Source organism: Oxyura jamaicensis, chromosome Z, assembly GCF_011077185.1.
Source record: "Oxyura jamaicensis isolate SHBP4307 breed ruddy duck chromosome Z, BPBGC_Ojam_1.0, whole genome shotgun sequence".
Lineage (NCBI taxonomy): Eukaryota > Metazoa > Chordata > Aves > Anseriformes > Anatidae > Oxyura > Oxyura jamaicensis.
The window spans coordinates 20,254,714-20,277,702 of record NC_048926.1 but is presented as its reverse complement, the minus strand read 5'-3'; the positions used below and the strand labels follow the sequence as shown (position 1 = coordinate 20,277,702).

At 39.3% G+C, this 22,989-nt stretch overlaps 1 protein-coding gene across 6 annotated transcripts in view; it reads left to right on the top strand.

The window, feature by feature from the left end:
* Positions 1–22,989, top strand: part of PDE4D (phosphodiesterase 4D) — a 651,373-nt gene that overhangs the window by 581,833 nt on the left and 46,551 nt on the right. For 5 of the 6 annotated variants that reach the window (XM_035310825.1, XM_035310824.1, XM_035310828.1 and 2 more), the window contains one exon: positions 12,251–12,363. In XM_035310825.1, coding sequence (XP_035166716.1) covers positions 12,251–12,363 — 113 coding nt within the window. Of the gene's footprint in view, positions 1–7,210; positions 7,230–12,250; positions 12,364–22,989 lie in introns of those variants that run through there. The other variant, XM_035310832.1, reaches the window with a different exon arrangement.

The window sequence follows — 22,989 nt, the reverse complement described above, 5'->3', positions numbered from 1 at the left end:
AGGGAAGGGGAATGGGGAGAAAAAGAAACAAAAGAAACAACAAGGCCGCGTGGAAGCACAGAGAGAAAGGAAAAACGAGTTATTCTCTGCTTCCCATCAACGAGCGATGTTTGGCCACGTCCCGGGATGCAGGGCCTCAAAACGCGTACCGGTTGTTCAGGAAAGACCCTCCCCCACAAGAGCCCCCTTTTTATTGCTGAGTGTGACATCAGGTATTATGGAATATCCCTTTGGTTGGTTTAGGTCAGCTGCCCTGGTGATGTCCCCTCCTCATCAATTGCCCACCCTCAGCCTGCTGGCTCTTGGGGGCTTGGAGGGAGTTCTGATGTTGTGCCAGCACTATGCAGCAATAGACACAACACTGGAGTGATACCAGGGCTGTTCCAGCTATGAGTGCAGAGCACAGCACTGTGTGGGCTGCTGCAGGGAAAGGTGACTCCATCCCAGACAGACCCAACACAGTATAATAAAAGTAGGTTTGTGATGGTCCCTTTTGAAATCACTAACATCTCTTATGCTTGACTGGTTTGCTGCACCATTTTTTTTCTTTTTCATGTTGTTTTACAAAATTCTTGTGTTCCTAAGCCAAAATTAAAGAAAATGATCTGTAGTTAAACTTCCTGTGACCTGAGCAATATATCACAATGATCTTTCCATAATGTGGAAGGTTGCTAGATATATTATGGAACAACAACAACAAAAAAATCTGATGTAGACATAATGCTGGTATGCCCAGGCACAGTGTCAATTGCTTTATCAAGCTACACACACTAATCTAGTTAATTTAAAATTACCTAGAATGCTATGAAGAAATAATCAGTGCTTTGGAAACTGGTTCTAAGTGTTGACTAAGCAAGATTTACCAAACAGAACAAATCCATTTTACCAGAAGCTCTACACATGACAGGTCTCAAAGGAAATGTAGAGTCATGTTTGGCTATACTGACATGGCACATTCGGTGACATACAATGGTAGAAGGTGCTGCTAAGTTGGTGGTTGGTGTCCTTTTCCCTAAATCATCACTATGCTGTGGTAGTTAGTAGTCTGTTACATGGCTGGCAGTTTAAAATATGAGGGTGCTAGTAGACGTGACTGGCTTGCTGCTGGAAAACCTTTCATGTCTAAATAGCTTTTGTAATTTCAGGCAATTGCTGTAGTCTATACAGTTTCTTGTTATCAGAATCTATAAATGGCATGGTGCCACTCCTGTGTGTCAGTGTTGAGCAAAATGAGTGCAATCTAAACGGATATAATGTAGATATGGTTTGTTAATCCAGTCTTGTACTATGAGAGCAGGGTACTGTATTACAGTTCTTATTAGATTCATCACTGTCATTATTTACTTTAAAAGAAATGCAATTTCCTCTTCTTTCAAAATGTAATAATGGCTTTTCCAAGTTACTTTAAAATTAAAATCAAGAAAGATGCTCAGCACTATTGTCAAGGACTCACCAAGAAGTGCAGCAGTCCAGACTGGCTTGGCCCTAGGCAGCCAGCAACCATCCTGTTTAATTCTTTTTTGACTTTCAGTCAGAAGCAGTCTTCGTTAAGGTCAAGCTTGCTGTAGTAAATGTTTACAGATGATGTTATGCAAATGTACAAAATTATAAATTTAGCCATAAATTACTGATGGAAAAATATCTTTAATTATTGGCAAATACTTATCCTTTCAGAGAGTTTATTAGTAGAAAATTATTGGAACAGAATAAAACACATAGGCTACATCTGAATTAGGGAAAAATATATATATATATATTCACTCACAGCATTTAGTAGAAGACATTCACTTTGAAACTATGAAACCTTCCCTGCTGGCAGAAAATCATGTATTACTTTTACCAAATCTCCCAGGCCTGGAAAACTGGTTACTCTCTTACATTCTGCCATCATATTCACACCTTGAGCTGCAGAATTTTAATGGTTTTGCACTTAGCTCTGAGGACTTATGAGGATTTATGCTTAGTTTTGTATTCCAGAAGAGAGAGTGTGTAGGACATTGGGACATATCTAGAGGGTCTAGTTACAGGTTTGTATACAAAGAAGAAAGAGGTAACTCATAGTGAAAAACAGTTCTTTGTGTTTATGTAGGTATGTTCCAGTATTTTTATTTGAAACCCATGTAGATGAGAACCTCTTATAGAAGTGATGCTTTGAAACTGCGGCAGCTCTGGCTCATCTGGTAAAAGATATCCCTAAAAATAGGATTACCTTGTATATATATATATATACCTTATATATATATATATATATATCCCTAATAAACCTTGTGTTTCAAAGAAAAATAGTAAGATAACCTGTTAACATGCTGAAATTGGCTTTTTGTGTAGATGATTGTCCTAGGATTATAGACAATGTGTTTTTATTGATGAAGTACATGAAGTCAGTCATGAAGTACAGATCTCTATTCCACAGTGCTCTTCCTTGCTGTTAGGAAATCAAACATTTTGGGAAAAAAGTGTTTGATTCCTTACTATGCCAAGTTTCCTTCTGCAGCACTGATGAGGATTAGTGATCTTGTTAAGGCTCCTTCATTTGCCAGACAAATTTGCACCTGAGCTCCAGTCAGCACTATCAAACCTGTCACAATTACCTCTGGTAAGATCCGAGACCCATTAGCCAAATTTAGCTGATTACCTTCAGAGGTTCAGAAATCTTATTCTTGTTTCTTGTTAGAAAATAATAATTTTCAAATCCACTCAATTTTTTTTAGAACCGTACCAGCATCACTTAGAAAAATGTCTTATCTCTCTTGGATGGCATTAGGAGAAGAGCAATACAAGGGCATTTTCAGACTGAGGTACCTCCACAGCCTGGCTATTGGGGAAGAATCTCAGACAAAGCAGTTGTGGTGTGCATCTCAGTATCTCTTCTTAGAGCTGCTCCATTTTGTATAAATAAATAAAGCTTTGAGCCACAGAGATACAGACCATTTGCAGGGCTAGGAAGGTAAAAGCTTCCTCTTTATTATGTATCCGTATCAGAAGAACTTCAACAGAAAAAAAAAGTTGAGAGACCAGCCTTGAAAATAGTAAACAACCCTACATTTAGGATGCTTGTACAGGAAGTGGGAAAATGTAGTAAAAAAATGTTAGCCCTGTCTGTTCCAATAAAGTTGCATAATAATCAGGCTGATAGCTATTTTAGGATAAGATTTTATATTATTGCATTTCAGGAACAAACAAACAGAAAAACAAACTTTGAACCAGTTAGGTGTTACCCTTCTGTAGAGCAGAATATATAGATACTTGTTGGTGTTTTTTTTTGTTTGGTTGGTTGGTTTTAAATCTCAAAAATTTTATGTTGTGGAAAAAAGTTTCCCATCAATTTTAATTTGGATCTGTACTCATGGAAGGAGAAAATAAAGTGTCGGGCAATCTTCCTCAATGCATAAGCTCCAGAACGAGGTAGACAAATAATTAAGTAATGTAGCTTTCCTTCACCTTTTATTTATTACCCTGCTTTTGATCTCTTTTACTTCATCTGCCTAAAAGTTAGAGGCAGAGATCATCAGTTAGTATGAAAGAGTGTGGCACCACTTAAATCAATGTTAAACATTTGGCTCAGGGCTTTAACTAAAAGAAAATATAAGGGAAAAAATCATTCTGTGGGTTTCAGGGAAATGAACTGTTAATGAATATTGTGAAAGAGCTGAAAATTGCTGTAAGGGAAAGACTGACACAGTGTTTGTCGAGTTTTCAACTTGACGCATGGAGGAGCAGGTTGAGCTGTCTTGTGGTTTTGCTGGATGACGTTTATCCGTTGCATACCTGTCATCCAAAACAAACCCTCTCCCAGCCTGGCCTTTTTGCAGCAGTAACAGTGACTGATACTTACAATGTCAGCTTGAGGGCTGGTAGCCTCTGGGATAATTTCCTGAGACAATATGACACAGAAATGTAGCAGAAAGAATGACTGACTCATTGTCCAGTGTATAGAAACTGCATGACTAACATAGTTCATTCAGTTTAAACCGTAGGTTTCTTACCGATGACACAAATGTAATAACAGTTCTGTGTATCTGACTTTCAGAGGATTATCTGTGTTCCTCCACAAAAGCAAATAATCAAGTGGATGGGAGCAATATTTGCTTAATAAACAGCATAAATAGGAAGTGAGGTTATGTTTTAAAAATCATGGGAGAGGACCCACAGGCTTGAAGACTTTGCACCACCTATTACATAAATGAGATCTAGTATCCTGAATGAGGTTCTTGGGCACTACTTCTATAACATTTTGAATATATTAATAAGCAATGGCACTAAAAACAAACAAACAAACAAACAACAACAACAAAAAACATTCAAGATAACAGTAAGGGTTCTGTTAGAAGTGGAGTTTTACAGAAGAAAGGAGGTGCAATAGATGACCTGCAGGCGTTAGTAAGGGTCTGATTTAGCACATACACATTCACCAAGAGTATCTATCCAGACAGGAACTTCAGGTTTTTCTATTATCTTCAGTAGTGCACCCGAGTCCACTGATACGAAGCATGCTGCTAGCCCGAATGCTGATTCAGACATCACTTGACCCAAGACAGAAGCTTTAAGAACAAAATAAATATTGAAGTTAGAGAGATACATTGCATGTGTTCTTGGTTTGTTGAAGAGTGCAGAAGCGTAACCCTTTGTCCCATGTAAATACAGCCCAGCTAATGGCATGTGAAGGGAATGAGAACAGTTTAATTAAAGGAAAGGTGGAAAACTGATCCCTGCTACTGCCCTTTCTGATGCTTCCAGCAGTGAAGCTGAATGAAGTTGCACCTTCTCCTAATTCCCCATTTGCTTTGCTGAAAAGAGAGCAGGCTTCTGGCTGCCTGAGGCAAGACTTGGAGGTTTCCTTTCTCTTACATCTCCAGGGCCCCATAATGACCTGCTAAAGACTGGTCTCCAGCTGTTCCCTTTGCCATCAGTTCATTTAGTTTATCTTATCAATACAGTGCAAATCTGTTTCAAACTAGGAACACACAGGATGTTTTTGGGGTGTTTTCCTTAGAAAAAGGAAAGTATTAACTTCTGAAATCATTGACTGCTGTTAGCTAAGTCTAGAAGTGAGGTGGTGACTTATTAAATTAATTTAGTGCAATGTGAAAATGGACAACTACAAAGGACACTTATTAACACTTTATTTTAAGAGAAATAGTCTAGTTTGAGCATACTTCTTGTTAGATGCCAGAAACTAGATGGAAAAGAGCCAATAGGAATGCCTCAGTTTGTAGAAAGCTTTCACTCAGCTTTCCCATTTTATCAGACACCAGGAATTCTATTGATGTTTCTTTGGCAAAGTCCAGCTGAAACATTTTCTAAACTTGGGCATCTATAAGTTTTAATATTGTGTTAGCTCAGGCTGCACCATTAGGTGTTGTTAAGTTCAAAAGTCAAATCAACCAGGAGACACAAAAGCTTAGGAAAACAAACTGCTAGTTCTGGTACTTAGAGATATCTTTATTTTTATTTTATTCTGTGGTAATTTCTGAATAGGTGTTTGTAAAGTTTTTGAGGAACTTTCCTCTGAAAAGCAAACAGGGATCCTGAGATTCTTTCGCAGATGGAACTCCCAGTTTACAAATTTCCTCTCAGTCTGAAAAAGTTTCAGTTGGTAATAGAAATTTTATGACAAAACAGAGTTTCTGCGTCTAGCAGTTAATGGCATCTCAGACAAAACCATCAGTAATCTGCTTAAAAGTGAAGACTGTGGTTTCTAATGGTTTATATGATCTGTTGGTTTTGTTTTTTAAAAAAAACTCAAGCTTTTTTTTGTGTGTGTGTGTGTGTGTGTGTGTGTGTGTGTGTGTGTGTTCTCATCGTATGTTCTAAGAAAGTAGGAAATCAAAATTGTTAGTAGGTCTTTTTAACACTAAAATTTTCCATACACAAATTTAGTGATTTGTATTTCTTGTTACTTTCATCCAAATGCCAAGCATATATAACAGTTGAGCTCTTCAGCAAAATGCTGATGGATACAATGTAATGTCCTTTGATCCCTTGTAGTAGGATCCGACAATATTATAGAACAGCAAACATGAGAGTGTAACTATTTGAACCACCAACTTTTTGCCCAAATGGCTTTTATTTTATTGACTGTTAATTTAATTTTGTTCTACTTTGAAAATCTGTGACTCCTCTCATTATGCTGAAAGAACAGCAGTATCCTACTGAGATAGCAAATATTTTACAGCTGCAGGGGAAACTGGTCTTCAGGATACATCCTAGCAGCTAGAATTTTGTATAATATAAATAGGATATGAAAGCAGCTTGAACAATGAACCAAGTATTTGACTCCTTGTCCAAGAGTCTCAGAATCTAACCAATTACAACTGTTGGGAAAACTAAGAAATTTAAAAATGTACATACATTTCCTCCAAATGCAGGTTGTTCATAGAAAGAAAGTGATAAAAATGTAAGCAGATGACATTTTGCTGTAGTACTACTTGAAAACCTCAGACAAACCTTCTTCCTTATCTTTATTTTGAGCAAAGTTGGTTGCTTTGCAGGAGAACTTACTTCTTTTGCCAGTGAACAAATGAGGTCCTTCTGGCAGGTTCTTATGGACAGTGAAGAACAGTAGGAACATACTTGACCTACTAGCAGGAACCTGCTGGTACTTTGCCAAAAGCAGCCGGAACAGAAAAGAGCATTGGGTAGGAATGTGTGGTAGTGGAAGTTCATTTGGTCTTATGGGATTTTTGATAAGAGTAAAGAGTTGCAACAAACATTCACACTGCAAACATTTTGACCCACTGTGTCATTACAGTAGTAAATCGTTTAAATATGCTGTGTGTATTGAACCTATGTTTTTCTGATTGTCTTCAATGGGAGAATGTTTTTCTGATAATCTGCTGTACCACTGTGGCATTGCAAGACTATTTCTTCAGATGAATTTGCAAATACTTAATGCAAGCATACTTCTAGACTCACAATACTTTGTATCTGTATGAGTGACTTCACTCCAAAGCTTCTTCCAAGATGTAGACCAAATATTTGAACAGAAAAAAAAAAAGGGTGGGGGGGGGGGGGACAACACCATAGAGGAGCCACCAAAAGTAACACCCTAAGCAGTGAAATTAAACCACATAGTGAGAGTCTGATTATGTAGTTCTTCCAAATTTTTAGGAGTCAAAAGTGCCTTAATTACTCTGAACTAACTAAAATTGATGTGTTTCAAGAGACTGTTTCAAGACAACTTCTTCCTAGATGTCCACAGTCTTTCTGTTATCTGGTTTTCTAAGAGTGTAAGTATGTTGCTCCTACCTTTGTCCCTGAAATATGCATATGTAAGTTATAAAGAGATTGTTATATGGCATACATAGAGTTCTCTGAGACCATGAGAGAAATACAAAATGTTGGCAAGCAAGCTGTTTTTTCCCCCTATGAAAATAGTAGTGTGCTTCCTTTAGGTCCTCATTTGATGTGTGTTTTGTATCTGTATTTCTCTATATGGTCATTTTTAAAAATATCCATATAATATAGAAATAATATAATATTTTGACAAGTTGTGCATAACTGGATTTTATCATTTTGCTCCTGATATTTCGTGGAAGTTACAGCATTTTCTGTTCAGGGAAGGATGGTTTCCATAGCCTAAGGCTAAAGCTAGCGATATGGTGTAAAGCAGTTTATTGGGAAAGCCCTACTGATCATCACAGTCTGAAAGACTAGTCCTGGTCATCGACACACAGTCTGTCTATGCATGAGGCCACTAACTGGCATAAAGGATTTTTCTTCACTAGAATGGAAACTTGGAGAGATTCCTGGCATGGAAGAAAGTGAGTGTTCAGAGTGGAACCATCAAAAAAGCTTTTGAGAAAACCGCTGCAGCTGAGTTGTCTGCCCAGACGCTCACTCCAGTCTGGTCAAGAGTATTTAGTTTTACTTGTGATGGGGGGGGGGCCCCCCCAGGAATATTACCAGATTTCTAGATGCTAAACAAAAATATCCTTCATAATTTCATTTTATCAACAGTATGAGATGTGAACACTCCACAAAGAAAGCCTTTTTAGTCACAATACTTATGTATTTCTCAGTAATACCTAAATATTTTTTTTTTCCACTTGTGAAATGGGTGACTGAGAAAATGGATGCAGTTTCTGTGCTGAATCAATGTTAATATGGCTATGTATAATAGAAGGTGCCAACATTGACTAAAGTGTTGAAGTCACTTAAATATATAAGCCATCAGTTAAGGCTGTTAAGTACTAGCATCCTCATTTATAGAAAATAATAATAGTAATTTGAGCCACAGAACATTTTTTGAAATGATGAGAAACTACAGCTCTTGGCCCACTGATTCTGTTGCTCCAAACTTCAGTCTTATGCTACACGGAAAATCGTGAATATGGTCAGAAAACTCAGAAAGTGACCAGGGTCTGAGTCTCACAGTAGATATTCAGTTTGTCTTTATTTAGAGTAGCCTAGAGGTTTCCAGAGCTTCTTCCACTTGCCAGCATCCTCAAAAGACAATACACATGCTGAGCCCACCTGGAGCATGGCACTGCTTTTCTCTGACCATACCTTGCATCCAAGGCACTCCCATTTTAAGGCAACACAGTGGCCAGAGCCCTGCACTGTGTGTTTGCTGAGTCAACGCTTTTGTAGGCTCTTCGCATCACACAATCTCAACTGATTAGACAACAATGAAGAACCTGTACACCTTTTCCTTCTGCTGTGCTAAAATTGCTTACAATACTGAAAAGGTTAGTGGTAAGTGCACTTCGTAGAAAAGAATAGTATTGCTTTTTGTCCTCTAGGAATACTAGGACACTGTATAAGAAAATCACAATGAACCATTTAATTAAGAGGACATCATTCCTAACTATTGTAATATGGTAATTTTCCCATTTGAAATTTTTCAACAGAAGTTGTTCCCACAGAAGGGTGCAGATAAAAGCACAGCTATTTCTGGTGTTTCATTAGGAGCTGTGCTAAGAATCAAGTATTTTACAAAAACAGTCAGTAGAACATCCTTTAAAAAATAAATGCTTTTGCAGTATCAAATGCTTATGTCTGAGCTTCTTAATCTTGCTAGCCTTTGATTTTTTTTATTTATTTTTTCTATGTACCACACTGAAAGCTACATGTGGTGGGATTGTTTGTACTAATCTGTGAACTGTGAAGAGAATGTTTTCTGTCACTTCCTTTTTTTCTAAAAGCACACAAGAAGCAGCATGCAAATTTTTAAAGCAACTGGTGTTAAACACTGTTGTTAAGGCCTAATAAGTTATAAAAAATAACTTTATAAATGTCAAAAAAACCTGTGATTTACAAAAGTTAAAGCTTGGTCTGGTGCTTATGTCAGAAAACTGATCAGTGCATGAGTCCGAGTTGGGAATTTCAGGGTGCTACCCTAGAGGTAAGACGGAGGTCAGAAACAGAGTTGTGAGGCGGTCACAACTGCATGGCTGATATATATATATATATATATATACATATATACATATGTATATATATATATATGTATATTAGTGCAGTGGTGACGAGGTGTTGTACTTGGAAAGTTGTTAACCTAGACATTTTCCACCACATTGTGTAACAACAGTGGTGGGCCACAATTACAGCTTCAGGACTGTTTAGAAAAGCTTCCCTTATAGTTCTTTGCTTCAGAACTGCTGGAACAGTGGGGGGTGTTTGCTTGATGAGGACTTTGTCATTGTTTAGAGTTCCTTTTATTTCCATTTAAGTTTACAGAACTAACCTGACTGTTCTGCAATCTGAGAGCTTGTGGGAGATGCTGAGTCCAGCAGGTCTTTCTGATGGTATTTAGCCAAACACTGGCCATCAGAAGTTTCCTGAGTCAGATTGGTCAGCTGGGATCCTCACAGGACCCCATTCCCATTCTTGAATGTGGGAGTCAGCAACAGGATGTTGTCAGAAACATCCTCCTAAGAGTGATGGAACTTGCTTGTGGGTGATGGATTCCGTTCTCTAATGTGCGCTGATATACTGGGAAGGTGGGTAGTAGGTAAAGATTTGGAAATGTAAGGTGCTGTTGGAAATACATATCATTGCTACATGGATAACAAGAAGTTCAAGTTTGAAAATAACAGAGTGTTTTGTTACTTTTACCTAAATATGGCATTCTGCAAGTTTATTTTGTTGTTTTCATACTTCTCGGAAAAAATCTCACTCTTTTACAGTCATAAAGTATTAGAAAGGATGACGCTTACTTTTGAAGAAAAACATGAATTTTCCAATACCTGATTTTCAAGAACTGCTGAAGGGCAGGCTGCAGGCTCGCAACATCACAGCATTGCACAGATTCATTTTACCTCGCTTCATTATGCGTGTTATCTGCGATGAAATCATTGTAAAGGTCATCAGATAACTATGCATATGTTAACCTCCTCTTCTTCTTCATCAAAAGCATTTAAGCCAACACACTATTACAAACATATTATAAACAAAGTGATTTCTATTTCTAGTATGGATCTCGATGGAATCTACAGTATGAGGTTAATACCAGCCACCTCCAAGAATTAGCTGCAGTTGCCACTCTTTAAAAATAATGTATGAAGCTAGTGAGCTGTGATGCCTGCTGCATTACAGCAGGCCGCAGATTCTCTTTTGATGGCTAAATAGTCTGGGAAATCCTGACTTTATTTACCAGGGGATTTTTGAGGGGATCAGATACAGCGGGCATAGTAAGCATGACATGTTTGAAACACAGTATCTACAATTCAGTGAGAATGGGTTTTGGTGACTGTCTGTAAGTGTTGTGTTTGTTGAGGTGACAGATTAATCCTGATGTGGGCAAGCACTGCAACATTTCCTTTAAGCACTTTTGCCAATTAATCTCAATCCAAAATTGTTCTTGGTTTTTGCCTTTTGCCAAATGTAAATGGACATTATTCAAAATTCTGGAGTGTTTTTGAATTAGTCCATAATTATGCAAGGTTTAACAGCTTTGAGGGAACCCAAAGGTCTGGAGCATGTGCTCTGAAATGTAAAAAGATACAAATCTGGTATCCTGGATGTTGAATTGTAAAGCACTGAGCTATTTGGCACTAGCCCATGCTGGAATTTGTTATTGTAAAAGGAGTTTTAGTTGATTTGCTTGCCTGATTTTTTGCTTGTCTGATATTTTGAAGAAAAAAAAAAAAAAGAAAAAAAAAGAGAAAAAAAAAGTTATTTTTGTGTGGAACAAGTCGAGGGAGATGTTTTAAATAGGAATAAAAAGCCCACTGAACAAACATTTCTCTACCATGTAGTTACATTTGTATGTAACTGATCCAGAACCACGCGTGCCAGGAGTTTCAAAACTTTATGTTTGAGATACAGCACATGCAAAGACAGCATGCCCGGGCTAAAACACACTCAGCTCTCAGTTCAGTGCAGAGCACCATTTTCCCTAGATATATTTAAGAAAAAAAAAAAAAAAGTCAGGAAGTGTAGGTGAGATTGCACCCCTAGACATGGGATTATTTTTCTGTAATTAGTTGCATACTGCTAGATCTCCTGCAGCTGATAAGGGAAAATCTTTCCCTCTGTGCGGGTCATTTCTGCAAGTTTTAGGCCAGGTGCCAAAAGGCATTCGTGATCGAAACGTTACCGAGGGCCCGTTTCCCAGATGGGGTTCCTTTCCCAAACTTTCACCATCCTTTTTTTTTTTTTTTTTTTCTTTGTGCACTTAGGGCCAACATGTGTACTCTGTGCACACACGCACGGATACACCCGGTCTGTGGGGCTTGAGCAAATATCCCTGCAGTACCTGAGCCCTGGAGGCTGGCTGCTCCGGCCAGGCCGGGGCCGGGGCGGGGGTCCCCTCCGGCAGCCGGGTCCCGTCGGCGGAGCCGCGAAAACAGGAAGCGGCGCTGATTCAGAGCCCTGCCTGCGCCTCCCCGCTGCCGGGCCGGGGGCCGGGGCTGCGGCTGGGGGCTGCCCCCGTGCCGGGACAGGGCGGGACGGGGCGGGACGGGACAGGGCGGCCGCTGAGCGCCCGCGGAGCTCCGCGCACGGCCCCGGGAGGCGGCGCTGCGGGCGGCACACGCGTCCCCGGGGCGACACGGGGCGGAGCGGGGAAGTTTGTGCTCGCTGCCCGGCTCGCTCCGCTGCCGCCGGCCGCAGCGCAGCGGGGGCTGCGGGCCCCGAGGGATAGTGGAGCCGGGCGGCGGCCGTGGCAATATGAAGGAGCAGCACCCATGTGCCGGCACCGGGCAGCGGGGAGCGGGCGGCCGCGGCAGGATGGACGCGCTGCAGCTCGCTGGTAGTCCCGTTAAGCGCCTGAGGACTGAGTACGCCTTTCCCTATCTCTTCGCAGAGGAGGCCTACCAAAAGCTGGCCAGCGAGACCCTGGAGGAGCTGGACTGGTGCCTGGACCAGCTGGAGACCCTGCAGACCAGGCACTCCGTCAGCGAAATGGCCTCGAACAAGGTAGGAGCCCGCGCCCGACGCATGCCCGCGGAGTGGGGATGGGGACGACTCGGTCCCACTACCGGTCCTGGTCCCGGTCGCGGGGGCAGCCGGCGTGTCCCCGGCCGTGGGACGGCGGCAACGCGTCGGCGGAGACGCGGGGCTGAGCGCCGGGAGGATGCGCTGCCCGCCGGGGGGATGCGATTACCGCTGGGGGGATGTGCTGCCCAAGCGGCTGGAAGGCGCTCCGCGGACGGATAGGGAGCCTGCTGGTGCTCCCCAGGGGCTAGCGTTGGTCATTTTAAACAGGCAGCTCTGTTCAGACCCCGGGGACAAATTGTGAAAGTGATGCGGGCGTTTGAACTTGGAAAGTTACACCTTTTCGCTGTGCGTTCCAATGTCTAAACCAGAAGAGACTGTTTCTGACTGCTGGCGATGTTCAGTTGCTCATTCTTCTCACACGCATCCCACTATGAACAGGAGCTCTTTCCTAGAGAAGCATGTAGAAAGTAGTGGTGTGAAGAGGTGGCAAAAGTAGTTCTCAATTCCAGGAGTGATAAAGACTTACTTGTATTTGTCAGCAGTAAGGCCGCCAGTTTTCCTAAGACAGTTGGGTAGGTCAACTGGTGTGCAATTATAACAGTCATGACAGATACTGAGACCCAGAGGTGTGTTCCCAAGACCAAGTGCACCTGCCTTTATCAATTTCAGAATATCCAGGGAACGTGTTCTGGGCTCTGCTGTGACTGAAAACTTAATTTGTTTGTTTTGCAGTTTCAAGAATTTCCATGAACAACATTCATGCATACACTTTCTTTCATGATTTTGGTTTACGAGCAGCATGTAGCTGCTACATTTCTGATGTTAATTTCTGAAGCCAAGTTAATAAGCCCGCTGTCTTGTTTCAGAATGTATTTTTTGCATTTGTCATCAACAGATATTCCAAGTATTTGGGGAGCTACATGTACAATAAGAGAGAAGAAGGTTTTAATTATAGCAAATAATTAAGGCTGTTTCTTGCCTCACGTCTGTAAAAGCCACTCAAGGTCTGTAGTTTAGCAGCTATATTTTACAGCCCTTTTACTTGCAATTAGGATTTTTGAAAGTCAAAAAAATGCTGAGAGTATTTTGTCTCAGATTATGCCCTTTTAAATTCTGCTGCCTCGCTTTGATTGCCCTTACCAAACATCTGCTATTTCTTCTTGTCTGCTTTTGAGCTCATGTTCAACTCAGCGTGTGGGTAAGATGTGGATTGTTCACACTCTAGTGTGGTTTTGTCCAGTTTATTTCTTTGTCGTGCCTTGTGCTTCTCAAGTCTTTAGAGACTCTTGGCAGCAATTAAATCTCCATTATTAAGAGTTACCCGCTTGGCATTGCCCTATTCTCAGAACCATTTTCAGATTTTATTGCCAGTTGAAAGATCTAATTATTCAGGACATACTGGGTATGTGCTATCAAGATAAAAAGTCAAGAGTTTTAGAGTTCATTTCAGCACTTTGAATCTAGTGGTAAAATTTACATTATTTTCAAAGGGAGTAAGGTCAAACCCATGACTGGGGCCTGATCTTGCCTTACAGACAAGTTTGAACACCTGTCAATTCCCCTATTTGTAGTGTCCCCATCACCAGTGTTTCAGAAGACCACAGACAGACCTCAGGTATTTATTTGTTACCTCCCTAAAAACTGACATTTGGTGTATTTTACGAACAATCAAGAATAAGATAAAAGCAATTATGAATCAATTCTACTCAAGTTCTCCCATATATACTCACATTTTTTGTTAAAAGAGGGCCTATTTTTAACATACAATATGATGACTGCTTCGTATCTTTAAGAAAATACAAAGGTGCTACATCTAACACTGTTTTGCTTGTATTTGTTTGAACTACTTAGAGAGTTGTTTGCTGTAGATTACAGGATAAACACTCTTCCTGTGTATTTATTCAAATTTAAAGGAAAATGTGTTTCAGAGAAAGTTTGTCATCTTGTAATTTCAAACATAACATCATGTGGGCCACACAGTAATCCTAGTTGTCAGAGTTAATCTGGAGGTCAGTAAGAATGATGCTGAGTTTTACATCAAAACTGGATTTTGATATTACAGCAATGTATTACCTCAGTCTGCTTGACCTATCAAATATGGATGGACATGTCTAAAGCACTTAGCTGCTATGTGAAATTTCATATTGCAGTATTTAGGAAGAGTCTGCTATTGGGAAGGAATAGCCACTGTCCAGCTTTGGAGGTCATACTCAATCCTTGAGGTATATCTTTATCCCCGTTTTTGGGAAATCATTCCACCTTGTATAAAAATCTCTGTGATGTCTTTCAGGGCTTTTTTTAAAAAATATTTTTTACTGTTAAAAAAAAAGCCATTAGTCGTAGCATGAACGATCTTGCATATAAATAAGTGAGCCCATGTAATAATGTAAGAAAACTCAGTGCAGAAGAATTCTACTTTTAGGTGTGAAACAGGTTGTTCTAAATAATCATGGTACTCTTGAGTATGAAAACATATCCAGTATTTATACAGCATGTCCTATCTTAATGTAACTGCAAACTGCAACATCTCTGTAAAGGACATATGTAAGTGAAGTTATTTTAGTTTATGTCGAAGCCTGAAGCACAGAAACCATTCTCAAGGTTGAGAAAATAGAATTAATTCCATTAGGAATATTCAAAGGTACCCAGCTCTCTATACCATGAAGAAATCCTGCAAAATCAGGTGAGAATCAGAGAATCACAGAATTGTAGGTGTTGGAAAGGACCTCAAGGGATCATTGGGTCCAACCCCCCTGCCAAAGCAGGTTCCCTAGAGAAAAGCAGGTTCCCTAGAGAAAATCAGAAGGAATGCTGTAGTTACATGACATGGTTTCTCACTATGTTTTCCTTTCCCCTTATCTGAGTTTCTTTAAGAAATAATTTGTGATTTTTTTTTGTTTGTTTGTTTGGTTGGTTGGTTTTGTTTGTTTGTTTTTGTTGTTTTGTTTTGTTTTTTCTTCTACCCTAGATTCTCAGCTACCTCTCTTATGTATACCCCACACTTCTTGCATATAACAACATTTTCAACTATCTTAGCTTTGCTTATTTACATGAACTTGTGTGAGATATAAGGGGTGAGCTCTGCATCATGTATGAGCTTTTGGCCAACATGCAAAGGCTACCATAGCAGCATAAAAAATATCAGAGAAGAAACAATATAACGTGTCCTGAATGCCTGAAGCAGGACAGGGCTGATCTCTGATCCCTCTCCTGGGTGGCGGCCAGAACCACTGCATCCTAGTGGAATCCCCTTACTGCGGTGATGCCTGCGTAGGACTTGCCTTAGCATATCCCAATCCGAGCATATTTATTTTGTTTAGATGCTCCTGGTACTCAATTAGTAGTAGTCATTGATTTGCCAGCTCACAGCTTTGCATGACTGAAAGTACGGTAATAAGGAGAGATGAAAAGATCCTTTTTTTTTTGTTCTCCCTGCTTAAAACTGCTTGAACCAGGAGGCACAGTACATTTTCCCCAAGGGATGAGCCTCGGCATGTTGTGACAGTAAGTGTAATCCTGAAAACTGAAAGCATGCTTTGGGTTAGCTCCATGGGAAGGCAGCCACAGTACTTGGCTGACGAAGTTATACTGGGATCATTGTAAAATCCAGAAGATGCCCCATGTCCAGCTGTCCTGGTGATAAGGAGCTTTCCAAGGGCTGAGAGGCATTGCGCATGAAGTAACGGGTGGATTAGGGCCATGATTCACCCATAGGCGTAGTTTGTTGATAAATCCCTTTTCAAAATGCCGTATTTAAAAGCATTATCAGTTGTTATTAAGTTATTACGATTCTTACAATACCTTGTGTTCTCTTAAATTACGAGCTTCTGGATTTGGTGTTATCTACAGAATCCCAGTTTTTAAATTAAAAACACAGAAAGTTTATTGTCCTCATACCTGTGCAGAAAACCTGTAAGATCTTTAGGCTCAGAAACTACAAAACAAATGAGCACTTTAAATTTTGAAAATAGATGAAAATGTTTTTCATGTTTGGAGACTAACTTCTGATTTTCCATGCCATGTATTGTTAATATTGACTAATATCTGTGGACTGTGGCTCTGTCATTGTTGGCGTTTTGTTTGTTTGTTTGTTTGTTTTTAGTGATATTTATTTGATTTGAAAGAAATTAATTAGGAAATGCTTTAGCAATTTGGGACACTAAAGGTAGGATCCCAGGGCATAATCAGTTGCCTCTATGTTCTGATTTCCAGAGACGCTAACCTGCAACAGTTTCTTCTGAACTGAATTGTCAGTAATGTCTCTGTTGAAAAACATAGTTTTTATGTGGCTACTAGCTTGCTGGTTGTGATTCCTTAACTTCAGACACAAGCACCCTTCAATGTGCTTTCACAAGTATATCATCTTTTTTAAATATCTAGGTTGCAGAGTGATGTTTCCTTATTTTATTTTATTTTATTTTATTTTCATTTACTATTTTCTGCTTTTAATGATTAATCTTCTTTCTCTGCTAAACAAGATAAAACCGAAATTTCATAGGTTTAAAGCTCCCTGGGAGAATAACTGTCTTTTTGTAAGATGTGGTTCTGCAGTATCCAGATTAAGTCCCTGATTCTGGATCTGGGCTTGAAATTACTACTGTGACGGGTGGTAAATGTATATATGACAGAGAATACAGAGGTGTAGCAAACACTTTCTGCTGGACAGCACTAATTGTAGGTTAGTCAAACGTGGAGTAATACTTATAATGAAACTAATATGCAAAAGCATGTTTTCACTTCTGTAATCATGATCTTTGCAAACACCTCCGGTGCAATGCTTTGGGGTGTCTGAGTATTTGAATTTAGACATGGAAAAAATCATTTTGTATTGCTTCTATTTCAATGTTAAGTTTGCTGCAGTTTACAGCATTATTTTTTTTTCAGGATTTGCTAGTAACTGGTCACAAACAGGAGTGTGGAAGAGTTCACCTGAGATTAATGTAAGGGTTGTGACAGAGGTTCCTTTCCCACTATTTAAACTTCCTTTCTTGAGGAAGCTTTTGTAGTTATCAAAGCTAACAATTTTTAGATTTCATGTAGTTTGACCATGCCAACTGGTCAAAAATGAATTTGAAAATACTTTCTAAAATAAGACCTATATTATAGTTGTACACCAGTATGTGAAAATGCTCCTGGATTAAAGCAAATGTCTATTTACAGACTGTTCCTAGTGACAGATAGTAATTCAAAACCCTCCTGGAATTTTTGAGTGCTATGAAGATGCCCAAATTTTTATCTACTAGCTACCTTCCAAAGACTACACTAATGTAATACTGACTTCAGATATTAGTGGTGTTTTAGTATATGTTTATGGTGCAGTACTTGTCACCCATTACTTATGCTCAAATGATAATTTTAATTATTTGTTTTTGTTTTTTAAATACAGTTTCCAAACTGTAAATATTTAGTGTAAATGAAAGTTATGCATGAAGGAAAGAGACAACTTAATCTGCTCAGTTATTGCTTTTTGTTTTGTTTTGTTTTGTTTTGTTTTTCACATTCCCTCATGATATCTCCTGCCAATTTGAGCTGTTTTATAATCACATCTTCCTGCTGCTACAAAGTATTTTTTCCTTTCCTGCTCTACAACATTAAAAGGCTCACATAGGCAACTTCAAGCCAACTAATGTAACATCCAGGCAAAGAGTGAAGCTAAACTAATTACATAGTTGAAATAATGGACTATGTATACATTTCCTATCATGGTTCAAAGAAGTTTTGTTTTACCACTGATGGGTGTCCCAGCCACAAGGGAGAACCCCTGCTGCCTTCATCCTTGTTTTATCTTTGTCTTATGCTGTGGAAAACCTTGGATGGCATGGTGGTTGGTAACTTTGTAGGAGTCTGGATGAGCTAGAACTAATAAAAATGTCTAATGTCTCTGGCTCAATCTTTTATTAATGGTCTAGTTTTTAGTGTTTCCCCCCCCTTTTTTTTTTTTTTTTTTTTTTTTTTGAATTGTCACTGTTATCTTTGGTGACAGGTTTGTCACCTGTTTAGAAGCTCATCTTCAGAAATTCCATTTCATATGTAGGAGTATAATTTTTCTGCAATGCTTTTTCCAAACGTGAAAGCTCAGCCAGAGTAAAATTATATCCTCTTCTGTCATAGTCACCTATTAGAGTGACCTGTTTCCAGTTAAGGGAAAGGATAATATTGTCATATCCATTTACGAGGATTTAAACATCAGTCATTTTCTTGGGTTTCAGCTATGGCACATGTAAAATACATGCTGTAAATGAGTAGAAAAAGAAAAAAAAAAAAAGTTGTTATCATGACTAAACTGTTGCAAAGAAGACAAGACCTCTGCTTTGCTTCTCAGACATAAAGAGGGCAGATAAGCAGATGGAAAAACTTGATGGGGTTTATTGTGTGACAGTCCTCTTATATAATGTCTGGCAATGCCATCACACTTGGCTCATTGACATGATAGTTTAATTGGCTCTTGATGTTCCTAGACCTTTCTAGGAAAATCCGAGGATTTGGTCAGCGCTTTAGAGTGCTGCTTCTAAAGATTACAATTAAATAAGGGGCAGCTGTTATATGAAAAGCTTGTTTGTGTACAAAGTAAGGAAAATTTTTATTCATCAAAAATTTCAATTTGCACAGTGACAGAGTAGAAGGATCCTGATAAAATGGTGAGCTGGAATTTGAATTAATGCATATTTATGCACCAGTTTTCTTGCACTTCATAATAGGAGAAAAGGAAGAGGACTGCGGAGTTAAGGAAGGACTTCCTTCCCAACTAATCTCCTCCCTTTTCGTGGTCTGAAGCCAGCACACACAAATTTTAAGACCTCTAGGCTGGAGTGCTGTTCATCTGGAGCAACCTTACTTGCTCCTGTGTCAGCCTAGTCATGCTTCTGGAGAACAGAAAACTTGCCCTTGGGCAACCGCAGTGATGAGTGAGGTATATTTATATAAAGGAGATAGCACTTTGTTGCGTATATTGTGCAAAGACGTGCCATGGTGAGAGAATGAGATAGCAGCTGAAGCTTTTTCTCCAGCAGATGGCTTGCCCAAGCTGCCCTTATCTCTTATGAACACATCCATCTTCTCAGAAATTAGGGGATGGAATAGTGACATCATATCAGTAGTGGCTGAATCTGATAGGTGCCAATGTGTGCTGCCTCCCTGGAGGCTGTTAGATTGGTGTCAAATGAGGAAAATTCATGAAGGAAAGGCCTTGTTCTTCTGAGGCCAGAAGAGGGGGTTTTGGTGTTGTAGGTCTCTTGGAGACACCTGCATCTTTGGAGATGTAGGTTTATTGCTGAGAGAGATGAAAACAAGTGTGGTGCATCAGGTTAAATGTCTGGGTTCAGCATAGCCCCCTTCTCTTTGTGCAGAAATGGCAAATGTTGGCCACCCTGGGACACGATGAGCAGGCATGTGTGATTTAGAAATCTGGGAGCCTAGATTTGACCCATAATGGTAAATACAATGAGCAAAGTAGCATTTCAAGACACTAAAACTAATCACTAACCCTTAATCTCATAGATTCAGTATGTACTTTAAGTGTTAAAATAATAATAGTAATTCCATTGTGCATCTCCTATTCTCTGCTAAGAGGAATGGTGCATGTCTGAGACTTGCTATGACTTAACACTTTCCAGCTTCTTAGCTTCTTCTCAGATTATTGCACAGCTTTCCAGTAATTTATAACTTGATATTTTTTTTCCACAAATACAAGCAAATGGCCCATACATGCACACAAACAGCCCTTTTTGTAGCCTCTTCAATTATAGGAAATGCTGCAGCATGAAAGGTTCTTTCATTTTAGTGTAATGGCATGGAATAATATAGACGGAATAGTATGGAGTAAAAAAGTAGGACTTCCTGAGAGAAAATACTTCCAACCACAACCATAATAGAGGATTTGGAAATTACGAAGTAAAAGCAAAGACATCAAGGTACCTTTATTGCATTTACATAAAATACCAAATGTTTCAAAGATGTTATTTGGAAAAGGCCTCATGTACATGAATACTTCATAACTTCTTGCTTAACAATAATGGTGGAATTTATGGCTAGTGAAAGATATGAGTGTCTAGCTACTTGTGTCTCCTGTCAGTATTAAAGCCTGTATTGTATTCTTTGTAGTGCATTGCTGTAATCAAGGTTAGACAGTAAGATATGAAGCATTTCAGAAATAAATGGATGTTTTTTATTATTTTATTTTGTGTTTCCAATAAAAGGCAGCTTCTGCATTCTTATAAAGTTTTGGTACTATGAATGTGGTGTGTACTGAAATGTCAGTCCAGCTTCTACATCATAAAGAAACTGCCCTAAGAAACCATTCTGCTCTCTCAGTTACGTTAGCAAGGGGTTTTGTTTGGAGTCATCTGCCAAAACTTTCCACATTTAGGAGACGTATTATAGAATCGTGTTACAGATGGATGTGTCCTTTAATGTCGAGAACATTTCTGTAATAGAAATGAATCCCAGTTCTAGCTACTTGCAGCCAGCCCCCCCTGTGTAGCTGCAAAACTGCGTGTAAGAAAGCAAAAGCATTTTCTAAAGCAATGCTACTCATCCTGCCTTGAAACTGCGAGCAGAACGGTGGCCAGCACCTGTGCATTGAGCTGGTTATTGCCTCTGAGCAGACCAGCTGCAGCTTCCACATGGCTGCCCTTACCTGGCTGGTGGCAGAGCCTGGCTGTGGTGGGACATCTGAACATCCAGCCCAGGGAGAAACTGCTGTGCAAGTACTGCTATTTGTTGGCTTTGCTTGCCCACTCCAAGTGTTGCAGGGGAGCTGCACTGGTGATAATATCTGCCATGAATCACGAGCAGTGGAGCAGCAGTGAAGCAAGCTGGTGTGGAGGGTCTGTTTACGAGATTATCTGCAAATAAAATTTAAACGGCTAGCTTTTTCTATTAATTAAGCTGTAAGCCACTAATATCTGATCAGTTAATGAAATTGAGCTGACTGACAACTTATATCAAATTCCTCAATAAGAGAGTGTTTAACTAAACATGCTCTTGCCATTGCTGTGGGAAAGGCTGCTGGCTTGTTGATGTATTTTTGTTATTGGCTTTAGATGGGGAGGCAAAGCAAAAGGACAAAGGGAAGTTAAACTGAAAGCAGACCTTTCAGATAAATTTGATTGATTTGCGTCTTTTGGTATAACAGACAAATGTCTGAGTTGCAGTTAATATACAAGTGTAGTTTTGTGTAGTAATGGCCCATCTTTCCCAGTTCAAGATGGTTTCTAAATTATACAAAAAGTATGGAAGCAGCTTATGGATGTACTTAAAACAGCCCAGAATACATAAGATCAATTTCTGAGTTAGAATTTCACCTGTGAAACAGCACAGGTCTTTTTCATCTACTTGAAAAGCTAACTACATGAAAGTTAGCTTTAAAAAAAAATTGCCTATGCTATGCTACAATGATATTCCATGGCATGTATGACACTGTGTTCGTAGATGAGAAATATTTCTGTTTTGCAGGTTTGGGAACTGAGATGGAGTGATTAAGATGTGTTTGTAGATGCCATAGTCATTGACTGACTGAAAATATCGTTCAGAGCTGCTTGCTCTGACTGTTATGTGCTCAGTCATGCTGTCCGGGTGGAGTGTCCATATGGCACAGCCCAGCAGCGGGATTTCACTGAGCACACATCCACACAGAAGTTGTTTTCCAGTTAGAAAGATCACTTGTTAGTGTGTTTTCAGAACATCAGAATGCAATTCACTCTCATCAACACTAGATGTTGACAAAATGTTAATGAGGCAGCAATTATTTTAATGTGTACTAGTCTAGGCTGGTTTTCAAGCTCCTCCATCATTCTCCCTCACTAATTTAATATGTGTTAATGGTATTTTTTGCCTGCATACATTCATAAGCACCATATATTAACTAGAAACATCATATTTCCCCAGAACTTGCCTTTTTGAAGAAATTTACAAGCAATTTATTCAAAATCCTGTAAAGATACCAGAACAAAAGCAGTGTCAACTTTATTCTGGAATAGATTACAGGAAATTTATAGTTAGCTACAATATCCTAACCATTCTGCTGTATCAGTAATATTCCTCTGATACATAAGCTCAGCAGTATTTTTTGATGGATAGGAAGAATAATGAGCTTCTTAAATTTATTATTTTATATGATTGAAAGGACCTGTTCAAGTAAGAGCTAGCATAATTAAACCAGGCTGTCTGATCTTTTTGTGGCCAAGGTTGACTGTAGAGCCTTCATGCGATAATTTTACCCAGAATCACAGACAACCTTACGCTGCCAGCTGAAATGGTAGCGTTGCTTTCCTAAACTGATTTTGGCAATTTGGAATGAACAGTTGTAACAGAGATGTCTTTGCTAATAGGCAAGAGCAAGATGACTAACTATTGGTATTTTGATTTTTATTTCAATTTTATGTACCAGAAATCAAGCTTAAAGGGGAGACCACCAACCTTCCCTTGAAGTGATAAGGTGGAGTTTAATCACGAAATGTCCTTATCTTGTATGCTGATACCAGTCAAAAGATCCAGGAAGGCAGCACTGCACCAGCTTGTACGCTATTTTAACTGCCAAATATTCTTTCTTACTTTTTCTGAAGGTAACAATATAAAAATGCTCTATAAAACGTAAACTAAAAGATA